The sequence below is a fragment of the Dermacentor variabilis genome, chromosome 1 (genome assembly GCF_050947875.1).
Source record: "Dermacentor variabilis isolate Ectoservices chromosome 1, ASM5094787v1, whole genome shotgun sequence".
In the NCBI taxonomy this organism is placed as follows: Eukaryota; Metazoa; Arthropoda; class Arachnida; order Ixodida; family Ixodidae; genus Dermacentor; species Dermacentor variabilis.
In genome coordinates, this window is record NC_134568.1 from 21,824,870 (window position 1) to 21,837,662 (window position 12,793).

General features: G+C 44.6%; 1 protein-coding gene across 1 annotated transcript in view; it reads left to right on the forward strand.

Moving 5' to 3' along the window:
* Window positions 1–1,299: 1,299 nt before the first annotated feature.
* LOC142575771 (LIM homeobox transcription factor 1-beta-like) overlaps window positions 1,300–12,793 on the forward strand; it is a 248,658-nt gene continuing 237,164 nt past the window's right edge. The window contains exon 1 of the mRNA XM_075685405.1: window positions 1,300–1,463. Within this exon, the coding sequence (XP_075541520.1) occupies window positions 1,420–1,463 (44 nt within the window). The 5' untranslated portion in view covers window positions 1,300–1,419. The remainder of the gene's footprint in view (window positions 1,464–12,793) is intronic.

Genomic DNA, 12,793 nt, shown 5'->3' on the forward strand with positions numbered 1-12,793 from the left:
ACTGCTGGTCTTCAATGTTCTTGACTATAGAACCTGCTGCGTCTGCGCGGTGAATTCTCGTTGCCAAGCCTCTGTACTGGCTTTTTGCTCATACTCCTAAGCATTCTTGGAATGAAAAAAAAAAATCCACCTCCACTACACCCTGTGAAGGTGGAAGTATAGCGAAGCTGTTGCAACGTTAGACAAACACCACCACCACAAGCGACGTCCGTCATGCGTGCACGCATCTGCGCGGAAGTGCAGTATACATCCTCATCCTTTTAGGCCCACCGTCCAGTGCAAGGGCCTTATTGAAATAATTGACTTTCTCAAAGTAAATTCCGCCAGAGAATTCGTAAAGTACGACTTACACACAAGCTCAAGACATGGCAGCTTTGGACTGTAATTTGAATATACGAGAAAACATAATTCTGTTACGCGGAAACTCAAAGACAAAGCGTTTTTCCAGCTGCCGTTTGAGGTCCGTCAGAGTGGCCGCGGCCTCTAGGTGGCAGTACTATTTTTGGGTGAGCGCAGAACGAGCCCACGGAAAGTCCCCACCAGCCAGATGCTAGCAGATTCGCTGTAAGAAGATTGATTTCATTTGTAGCCTTTACATTGTCTGTTTCGGCGAGAAAGCAAAATTCCGTCTAGCTGGCTAAGTGCAGGTAACCTACCGCCGGTCGTATATCATGGCGACTTCTGAACTCTGTGCTCGCCGCTTCTACCATGTATAGTTCTTCCGATGAGATTATCAGGCGCATTGAAAGGGCTTTCGCTTTCCCAAGTGAAAATTAAAAAGAAAAATTATATGCATAATGACGGCAATTGAAACCCCCTGCAACTGCAGTATGTGTTAAATAGACACTCCGCACGCTGCCTGGCAAAAAACTGGAAGGTGTGAGCATCAACGCAATCGCTCACTTGGATGCACAGTGATATCACGCCATGTCACCATGATAATAACGTGGTACATAGCCAGATTGGCGCTCACAGGGGCAGCTGCCAAGGCACAGATAAGCGTCTCTGGCAGGGACACAAAGAGCGGGAAAGAAACGCTGTAGCAAAATCTGATAGGATAGCGGCACCGACAACGGTTCCATATCGCTCCGAGTCCTTTTGTCTGCTCGGTGTCTGTGTGTTACAAGTGCCCGTGTGCGTGTTTTCAGGTGCAGGTAGCGCGCAGTGGACAACCGCTGAATACGATGTGCGCTCTTTCCCAACGACGTATGTCGACGCAACAGCGGGCTGTGATTGTGCTAAGAGAGCAAGCTGGGTACCCGGGCGCTTGGGTTTGTGCTTCTCACTGCGTCGCAAGCCAGCAGCACAGCACGTACCGGGGTGCTGCGCGTGTGACAAGGCCGCGCTGCCGGCTTCGGCGCACTGAGACATCTGCATGCTTCTTGGCTTCTCTCTTCCAGCGTCACAACGAATCTCATCATGTGCATCGAAAACATCAGTAGACACGTACTGGAAATGCAAAGGTGAGCGCTGCCCCTCCATAGACCTGATGGCGTTCACCTTTCCAATGCCTAACCGTGAAGTCTGTCTACCAGCCCAATACAGCAGGATTCCTTATTATCCTGTAGTTATACGAGTTTTTTTAAAGAGCAGTGGTTACCCGTTGATCAAGGTGTGGTAAGCACTCAGCGCTTGGTAACCTTTATGTTTGAATTGCTCAATCAATGCGAACGCAAAAGTGGTATTCAGTGGGAGATCACACAAGTTGTTGAACGCGACTACAGTGATAACATTTAGTCTTTTCGGGCGCCGTAAAAGTCTTCTTATGTGATGATTGCTAATACTCGTGGCGCGGTAGTTGTTTGCAAAACCAACGACATTTAATTCCCGCGAGAGAGCGGAAAGCAGGAAGGAAGCCAGTTTTGGGTCACTTATTACGTACGACATTGCACACATGAACAGAACTATCTCCATGAAGCAGCGGCGACACATTCCACCCTTATTCCCGTGATACTAATTCGCAGGGAAAAGGCGTTGTATGCTGTACAAAGAAAATTTACGCTTATGAAAACGCAGTGGCTCCGCGGCATTGTCAGTTTGAGGTAATGCAGACTATGTTTCTCCTCGAAAGGTTTACTTTGTCTGCCTGTTTATTATACCGCGTGTCGAACAGCGCGACGCGCGAGAAACATACGATACGGTGCTCGTTATGTTGACCCAGTTGCGCATAAATTATGGGGTTTTACGTGCCAAAACCACGATTTGATTCTGAAGCATGCCATAGTGGGGAACTGCGGGATAGTGTTCACCACCTGGGTCTTTTTGACGTGCACCGAAATGTAAGTACGTGGGTGTTCTCGCATTTTGCCCTCATCGAAATGCGGCCGCCGTGGCGATGATTCTATCCTGTGACTTCGTGCTTATAAGCCCAACACCATAGCCACTAAGCAACCACGGCGACTAAACTTGCAAATACTCGTATCTCGTAATGTTCACATAGTTATTGGAGTTACAGTGCGGCTTGAGGCAGGTTTACGCTCTCAAGCTTGGTCGGCAATAGCTACGCCTGAGCGGCGCTAACGCATGCGCAGAGTTGACTAATTCCATATGTGTCCAGAAACCTTGTGGAAAGATGGATTGCAACTTAAAGGTGTAAAGTTTGGTGCAGTATGGCTGCTGTTTCGTAAACGACTGTTGCCGTGCATGCTGCAGCCATGGGATTCGTGTCACCTCGAAGAGTGAGATCGGCGATGGAAATGTCTTGCCGCATTGTGTTCAGAGACAGTGAGGCATCACGCCGCCATGGCAGAAGCTGTACAAGATGTCAAATGTTAATCTTGTTATTCTATATCTACCGCGTCTCGTGCCTCAGTGGCTACCAGCCTCACGGTACGACCTTGAGATCCTCTCATCTTAGTGCGAGAAATTGCAGGTTTAAGAACTTCAGTTAAGAGCATTGGGGGCAAGTTAGTAAGTCGCGCAAGAAAACAAGTAACGCGGCCTCACGGGACAGGAGTCAAACGGCACAACACAATGTTTGCGTTCTGCCGCTCAAAGGAGACAGTCGAATAAACAACATTCAGGAATGCTAGCTTTTGTTACCGGACACTCGAACTTCATCAACTCCCTTGTGGTGTTTGGAATTGAGGAAGCGCTAGTGCTAGAGCAGCATCGTTTTATGACGAAGCACTAGCATTCCACGCTATGGTGCCCGTGGTCATACCGGTTTTTTCTGAGAATATTTGAAGTAATGGTAATTAATCACCTTTGGCCGCTATCACAACTCTAATCCTTGAGCTAGATTAGTCAAAGTGTGGGATATTATTTGCTGGAAAAATCGAAATGCATAGGGATTAACAAATAGTCACTAATGAATTTTTTAACTGCTTTCCTTACAGCACATATCGTAATTTACAAATTGTAGCCGGGAAGCTCGCTTTCGCACGAATACTCATGATGACGCCAGTTTTCAGATATTAGTTTCCGAACATTGCCAAGAACTATATTGGCGGTCCAGTTACTTTTGGGCTTCAATGAATAAAACGGCGTTTTGTTAAAAAAAAAAAGACTCAGTAGCTATTGTGCGGTAAATGCGTGATAAATATGTGAGTATTACGGCGCACCTATTTGAGGCACGGTATCCATGATTTAAAGAGCGTTCACCACATGGCAAAGCGTTGTGAAGAGCTCACTCGACGCATGCCCTGCCTTAGTAACATCCTGGTGACCGCTACAGTACGTTCATCTTCGGAACTATACTCAAACAGTGCGACTGATACAAAAATACCACAGAATACAAGTGCCTCCTCGTGGAGTTAAGTGCAACTGATGGTGGCTCGGAGCAAACCAGCATCCAGTGGAAGCTATATATATATATATATATATATATATATATATATATATATATATATATATATATATATATATATATATATATATATATATATATCACGTGATTGGCTTCCCACGCTACCCACGCATGCAGTTCGACACTCGTAATGCGAACACATTCCGAAGTAAGTGGCACGACAGTGCATTTTTACCACAACTTTGATGGCGCATATCTCGAAAATGGTGTCATCCACAGAATTATCTTCAAGTGCATATATGCCTTGCAGTGTCACCGGCTGCAATTTGTAAATTGCAATGTGTGCTGTGAGGTAATTAGAAAAAAACATAACTAGTGAATTTTTTGTTAATTACTTGATTATACATTTCCATTTATCGGGTAATGTCCGCATCTTCGATAGGGTAAGTTCAAGGACTACAATTGTGCCATCTGCCACAGGCGATTTCTATAACTTTCCTAATGTATTCGAAGAAAAACCTGGTATCTGGTAAACCTACGTCGAGCAGACATAAACGAAGCTGTCTATGGGCAGGGAAGACTAAGAAGTCGGAGTTCTCCGCAGCAGATTATTTGGACAGCTTTGCACATGAATTATGGAGATGATGACTCGCGTTATGACGCGTCACCTCTCGCTGTATGTGCTTCGGTTGCTATTCGAAACTGCATCTTTGATTTTATTTAATGCGTATGCACTTTGAATGCTCGAAACCGAATTTGCTTCACCCTTCCGTCCTTTCCGTGACGCGGTCGGCGTGAACTCCTGATTTTCCTCAGATTCACCCTCGTGATATGGCGAAGAAAAACAAAACTACGCCCACCATCATGCACTGCTGGGATGTGCTAACCACTGCTAACAGTTGGATGTGTTGACTACCGGATGTGCTAACCACTAAGGTTAAAAGCGCAACGTTCCCTCTTGTCAGTTTCTGTGGGGCCTTGACCTGACATGCAAACTCTGAGGGTTGTGGCGTTTGTTGCAAGTATGTAAGCAGGCGTAGTAATTGTTATCAAGAAAACGGGGCGGTGGCCACTCTGAGAACCTGCTACTGTCGCAGTAAATGAGTTTAAAGTCGATGGAGCGATTGAAGTCTGCAGTTTTTTTTTTTCACAGACCATTCAGCAATGCTGCAATTTATTCCTTTCTAGCATTCAGCAAAACAAAACTTGGTCTGTGTATGTATAGCGCCTGGACAGTGCGACTGCCTGACGTCCTTAAAGTTAATGAAAATATTTCGAATTTTCGAATTTGTACGCACCTGCTAAAGATATCAGAAATGGGACGGAGTTAGAACTTCTACTCAAGGAATAGGTCGAAATGCACCTTTCTTTGCGACATTTTCTTTCTTTTGACTTACGTGACTCTTGTGTCTCATTATCTCTCTTTTCAATTTACACGATGAAATGAAGACATGAAGGTAATAGACTTGGCATGTTGTTAGTTCATGTTTTAAATAAGAGCAGTGCGAGAGGCAGGGACAAACGAAGACAGACACACAGCGCTGTGTGTATCTTTCTTCGTTTGGTACCAGACTCTCACCCGCCGTGGTTGCTCAGTGGCTATGGTGTTGGGCTGCTGAGAACGAGGTCGCGGGATAGTGGTCGATTTGCTTGTTTTTGTGGCGCTGTCTGAACTCCAAGACAGGAGTGAAAACAGCAGAGCAAAGTAAGAATGCGACTCCCAAACAGTGTGAATGAAATCATTGGTATTATGTGGAGCGACACTACTAAGCAAAATACCAGTTGACAGCGCAGATCAAAAGCACTGTCATGGTAAAAACATTTTTTTTTTTTTTTACACGAGAATCTGTCGGAAAGGATAGCGTGGTGTACGCGCATTTGTTAACAGTGCCCAACATTCCCCCTGTTCGCTACGAATGTCATTAATGACAATATCAGTCGGTGTCTTAGTGTATGGTAATATGGGCATTCTATGTTTTGTTGTTCCAAGTAGATTTGACATAAGAGAATACAGTCATATGTGGTTCCTAATGAATGTATTCACTTTAAAAAATTGGAGCAAAAATAATTTTGCTTAGGCCAGTGCCTTTGCGAACACGCCAAAAATATGCACTTTGTTCCAAGTTAAAACGCAGTTTTCACATTGATGTCTGTCGTTATGACAAATTGTCATTGTCGGTCGCTTCTGACGCTCTTATCGCAGTGCTTTTGTTTGTGTGCTTTACGAGGAATTGCGTTATTTTTTCTATAACATCAGTCTGTCGACATCGACATACTCATTGAAACTTTACTCGACTGCATGGCCGTGCTGACCCACACACACTTAGCTTGACATATTAACGCGACAGCGTTAAGCGCACCATGTCGCAGAAAATCCGGTGTCGGCGCCGGCGTCTGTGGAGTCGTTCGTAAGCAAAAGCCGTGTATAGTTAGGTATATGTATATGCACGCCTTGCTATATGACATGCGGTATATACGGGTTATGTTGTTTATATTTCCACACGATTTTACCACTAAAGTTGCTCATACCTTGTCTTACACTCTTCACAAAGTTATTCCTCGGAATTTTGAGAATGACAGCCCACAAACGAATGCCATGAAGCACAGCACCGACGGGACTTTTGTGTTAAATCTTCTGAGATTTAAATGTTAAATGTGCGAGACAATAGCAGAAACCTGAAAATGATGACGATGATGAAAAAATAAACTCCAGGTCACTCCAGGCCATCGAGTGGCGTTCAAGTTTCGTCACTTTACTTTTGTGACTTATTGTATACGGAGTGATAATTTCTTTAGTTTTTCCAAACCCTTAAGGGCAGCCTGCGGCAGATTGCATAATTGTTGTCGTTGAGCTGGATTATACGAAGAGGCGGACATTACTAGCACGGGAAATGAAAACACATACTCACCGAATTGATCAAAATTCAGTAATTAATTTCTTACTTACCTACATTGCAGCACATATTGCAATCCAAAAATTGTAGCCGGTGAGTTTGCAAGACATATCCACTTGAAATGAATTTCCAGGACAACACCAGTTTCGATATATTGTTTCCCAAAGAGTTGGACGAAATACATAGGTGGTCCAGTTACTTTTTTGCTTCAATGCCTAAAAGAGTGTTTCCTTAAAAGGTAAGTAGAACAGCACACTTTTACGGGGAGTCTGGTGGCCCATATCTACGAACTGGTGTCATTCTAGAAATTCGTTCCATTGGGATACGCCTTGCAAGCTCACTGGCTACAATTCGTAAATTACAGTATGTACGATTAACTAATTAATTGAGAACTTAATTAGTAAATTTTTGTTAGTTGAATATGTGTTTCCATTTCTTTTACAAGTATGTCCTCCTCTCTGAATAATCCAGCTTAAGGACTAGAATGATATTATCTGCAACCGGCGATTTCCAAAATGTTCCGTAAAACTTAAAAAATGATCACCCCTTATGTCTGTACTCTGTCTCTCCATTTTGCGTTATTGCTGGATTGTTGCTCATTCTGTACCGGTATATCCCGCTTTTTCTTTAATGCGTTAGACGAGGGCTGTTGAGTGCTTATCTTTGTGCTTGATGCACTTGCTGGGGGCTATCCTATCGATGTATGTATCTACGTACTTATGTATGTTTGTATACAACCGTTCTCACGCCTACCTGGGTCACTGGTTAGTCCGTGTTCGAATGGTTAATGCATCGGGCTGCTTTGCTGAAGTAACAGGGTTCGAAATCAGCCATCGAATCAGCTTAGGTCACTACTGACTATGTACCGATGTGTACATAGGTGGCGCTCTTCAACGAGCCTATTTCAACATGGACATGGGTAACTGCAGATGCGGGACTGGTTAGGTACCGCTGTTCGAAGAAACTCTTTGACGCCGACTTGGAGCCTGGGTATGGGCCACAATATCTATGCTGGTCTTCAACTAACCTATTTGACGCCAGCTTTGGTCACTGGGCAGCTTCCAGTAGGTGTGCGCCCCTCTTCAATGATCGTCTTTGACGCCAACTTGGGTAACCAGGTATACGTGCCACTGGGAATGTGCCCAACGGAAAAAAATCGCTGAAATTTCTCCATTGCTGAGCAGAATCGTACCCACGTCACATGAGTTCCTCAAGAACATCAAGCCTCCTAATTAGCAGGCTGCGCCACAAATGCATTAGGTACGTGTCGCTTTTCAAGGAACGCCTTACACGCCGCCGCTATAGCGAGGTGCGCCATGGATTCACTTGGTACGGACCGTCCTTCCTTGAACATTTCGCCAAACTTGAGCCATTGAGTATATGCCACTGCGCGTGCGGCAAGCGAGGGAACAATTTTCAGCGTTCCCAGGCACTGGCACGCAACGCTTCTCGTCTCGGAGGCCACGTGCGGACTTCTCGGCGATGCCGCTAGATGGCGCAGCGCGTCCACAATGAAACGCGGGATTGGAGCCCGGTTGTCACCGGACGCGTTTCTCAGCTCTCGCATGCGCCGGCGCGCCATGCATTTCCGAGACCACGTGCAAGCTTCGAGGCGGCGGCGCTAGATGGCGCTGAGTGTTATTAGGGAAGCGCGAAAGAGAAGTCCCGCATTTCGATGCACGCGTATTGCCACCGTCGAAACGAGTTATTATGAGGTGTGTGTTGTAGCGGGACTCATCTCCATATAAGAGCAATTTGGCAATGAACATAATGTTATTTTAAAAATCTACTTAAAATAACAAGATTGTTTTAATTCAGTAGCTGCATAAGACGTATTACAACAATTGGGCGGTATCTCGCGCTGAAAATTTTGATTGATAATTGCGGAGATAATGTTCCTCTTGCGAACAAAAGCAGTGTTTTTCAGAAACCGAGTTTAAGTGTTCAGTTGTAACGCTGATGATATTGCCTTGCTTAGCAACTCAGAGGACCAACTGCAATGCATGCTGACTGACCTGGACAGGCAAAGCAGAAGGGTGGGTCTAAAAATTAATCTGCAGAAAACTAAAGTAATGTTTAACAGTCTCGGAAGAGAACAGCAGTTTACGATAGGTAGCGAGGCACTGGAAATGGCAAGGGAATACATCTACTTAGGGCAGGTAGTGACCGCGGATCCGGATCATGAGACTGAAATAATCAGAAGATAAGAATGGGCTGGGGTGCGTTTGGCAGGCATTCTCAGATAATGAACAGCAGGTTGCCATTATCCCTCAAGAGAAAAGTGTATAACAGCTGTGTCTTACCAGTACTCACGTACGGGGCTGAAACCTGGAGGCTTACGAAAAGGGTTCTACTTAAATTGAGGACGACGCAACAAGCTGTGGAACGAAGAATGGTGGGTGTAACGTTAAGGGATAAGAAGAGATCAGATTGGGTGAGGGAATAAACGCGAGTTAATGACAGCTGAAATCAAGAAAAAGAAATGGGCATGGGCAAGGCATGTAATGAGGAGGGAAGATAACTGATGGTCATGAAAGGTTACAGACTGGATTCCAAGAGAAGGGAAGCGTAGCAGGGGGCGGCAGAAAGTTAGGTGGACGGATGAGATTAGGAAGTTTGCAGGGACAACATGGCCACAATTAGCACATGACCAGAGTAGTTGGAGAAGTATGGGAGACGCCTTTGCCCTGCAGTGGGCGTAGCCAAGCTGCTGCTGCTGCTGATGATGATGTAACGCATCAAGCCCAAAATTCTTCACGCTCATGGCTTCTCGCATCATTTAAGAGCGGAGCTTTCCTGTCAATAACTCTAGCTTTTCTCTTTGAAGTGCTTTGACTAATTGTGCGGGACACCAGTAATCTCCTAGGGGCTCGCCCTCGTGAGCGCGGCTTGACCAGGTTGCTGGCGCAGGGTGGCATATAGTGTTTCCATTGAAATTGCACTGTTACTTCAGGTTTGATTAACAATTAACCAGACACGTTCCACCGATATATTTCCGTAAATAACAGGGCCTCGCCATTCATGCTCGTGAAAAAAGTGACTCAGTTTTCCCGTATGACCGACGTATGAGACATTGAAACATGCCCGGAATTGTAAAGTTACGTTCGGCATACTTCTATAAAAAAAAGAAACGAAAATGAACAAAAAAAAGCTGTTGAATCCATTTCATCTAAATATCTATAAGAAATTTTAACGGATATGAGGAAGATGAGTGTCGCTTGCTGCACCTCTCTCCTAAATATTCAGTGTCCTCGTGGGAATAAAACGCTTCTCGCACTTGTGCGTGGGGCAATTTTGGTCTTCCTAGCAACGCTTTACATCCTTCATCAAATTGAGAACAATCTTGCAAATAGTGGTTGACGCCGCCTGGTCCTTGACAATGGTCACACGACTACGTCGCGCTAATTTATATCTTGCATCACCATGCTGGAGTTTGCGCTAACCCTGTGCAGATTCCATAAACTATATATAGTATGTCGGACGTATCTTTAGCCGAAGACTTGTTTAAAAGCACGCTGAGCATATATAAAGATGAAGGCCGACATAAGGTGACAATTCCTTTTTGTCGATATACTGCTATGTTTACGATATGTCACTCATGTCCACCAGATGCTGGCGACAACGTGGGCGGAGCGCCACGCGTGGACGAAGGACAAAACGTGGACGTGGACGCGTGGACGAAGCGCAAAAAGAGATACAATTGAAATAAAATCGTTAAATTGGCCCGTTCGCAAGAAGAGGCACGATTTAGGCCTTTGCATAGTGGCGAAAAAACATCGCTGCTCAAAGACAAGGGCTGTTGAGTGCTTATCTTTGTCCCTCCTGCGATCAAAATGCGGTACCAGCTCGCCTGAACCGCCGCATTGTTGAATCACTGCTCAGATTCTGCTGTATGGTATCTGAGTGTATTCCATTATCTAGCTGATTTCTTATTAATCGTCTGTTTGCACTTAAATGGAGTGCACTCGCTGCGTGATCGCGACGTGAAGTGATAGCGGCTGCGGCTGGCACCTACGAAACAGGGGTACTCTATAGAACAGGGTCGATCGGGCCTGTGCCTGGGAACGCAGCGTCCAATCTAACGCTCTTGTTGCCATCTGTATGAATCTTGCGAACTTTCATTAGAGCTATAACACGAATGGGGAAAAATTACGTGGCGCGGCTTCGTCATTCATTAAAATGGACGATAACGCACATCCCGCGACGCCGCGCAACCGTGCAGCCGACATAACTATCTCGTTTTTACTTGGTGGTCCGAACGGAAGGAAGAAAAATACTGATTAATGCCGTTCTTTCGTTATTGAGCAGTAAGAGCATGCACGTGTGCTGCGCAACCAGTGTTGGCAAAATAAATATCGCTTTTATTTATTCTTTCTTTTTCGCCATAAACTGTGCCATGTGTACGTGAGAACTTTTTTGTATACTCCCTGGTGAAGCGTCTTTAGGCTAATCAATTTACTGTGTATTTTCATGCCGGTGCTGCTCGTATAAGGGATCCATAGTATATAATGCGCACGTTCCGGTTCTCGCGGGTATGCACCGAGATAATTTGGCTTGTCGTTTTCCCCAGTCGTTGAATTCGAGACAACAAGCCACGCTACCTAGCGGACGCCAGCTGAAAAAAGAAAGGTGTCTATGGCAACTTGTCTTTGCATTTTTCTTTTCTTTTTTGGCGAATATTACAGACAAGACTAAATATGTGATGGCACCGAGAGACCATGCAACGGCTAGTCCTCCTAGCATGGAACATAAAATATTTCAGAAAGCAACAGAACATCTCTAATACAAAACAAATACATCATCAGATGACACAAGCACAACAAACCGTCACATCATGAAATTTCGCAAATAAAGAAAGGAAAGACGCTTAAGAAGTGAAAAGCAGTTTAGGCACTTAAAACGCAAATTCCATAAGAAAGAAAAATTGACGCACATTACTGATTCAAAACGTAAATGAACTGCAACCCACATCGAGTGATATTTGGCGAATGATTCCTGTCGGACGGCACAAACTGAGATGACCGCCTATTGCGCCACCCGAGCGTCTCTTACAATATTACTTCTGTATTTCACCAGATGTCCATCAAACCAGTCTCTCTTAGGAATGCAAGAAGAGGACGTGAGGCCTCTGTGCCGGCTATAACTGATCCTTCTGGTAACGCAAGGTGTCGCAAGCACGCATGCGGAAGGTCCTTCTGTTGTAGGCTCTCCACGAGAGCGTCCCTTTCATCTCTGTGTTTTGGGCACGACCATAGAAAGTTCGTGTCCCGCCGCATGCAGCCCAGCTCTCAGAATCGATACGCCCCGTCTTAAATAACCATGCTGATGTACGAGCAGATCCTGTACTTATTCGACATAGAAGTGATGCTTGCTGTCGATAAAATTACTTGGTTACGCAGGGCATATATTGTGGCACTAAAAGTGACCCTAAGTGACTGTGGAGGTCAGACTTCTTAACTTGATTAGTGATTGGGGTCTTCAGTGATTTTTGCTCGTATACTCCCTCTTTTAGTGTTTTTGTAAGTTACCCCTGTAGCAGTCTTATCTTTTACGTTACAACAACAGATGCTTCCTTCACAGCGGGTCCGTTTACATGTGCTTACGGCACACAAGTGCTTCATCAGATCTTTCTTTCTTTTACTTCAAATTCTAATCTTTTTTTCAGCAATCATTTATTTAGCGTTTTTGCAATGTTAGTCATAAAGCAGCCATTAATTCTTGGAACGCTTGTTTGCAACCAGGTTCTAAATATGTTGAGACGCTATTAATGCGGTTTTCTTTAACCCTTTAACTCGCAAGATAAGAAAACCCTGACCAAGAATGTTTTTATTACTTTATTTCTTCTTGAGATAGTTCAAATACATACCAAGTGAAACATGAAAGGATTTCTCTGAAAACTAAGTGAGGTAAAGCGGGTCAAATATATTGTTGACCAGCTGGTTAGAGGCAAATTTATGGTCGAACACTTGTGTTTGGCGCTTGCTTTAACAAGGTAAATGTGTGATCTTAAGATGCACCTCAATGCAGAAAAAAAGAAACAGCTTTCTTAAACCATGGAAAAAAAATTTCGCATAGTGATAATATGACCACCACGTCCTCTAATACGATACCGACGAGGTCTTCGAGTTTTTTTTACCTCAACAAGTACTGC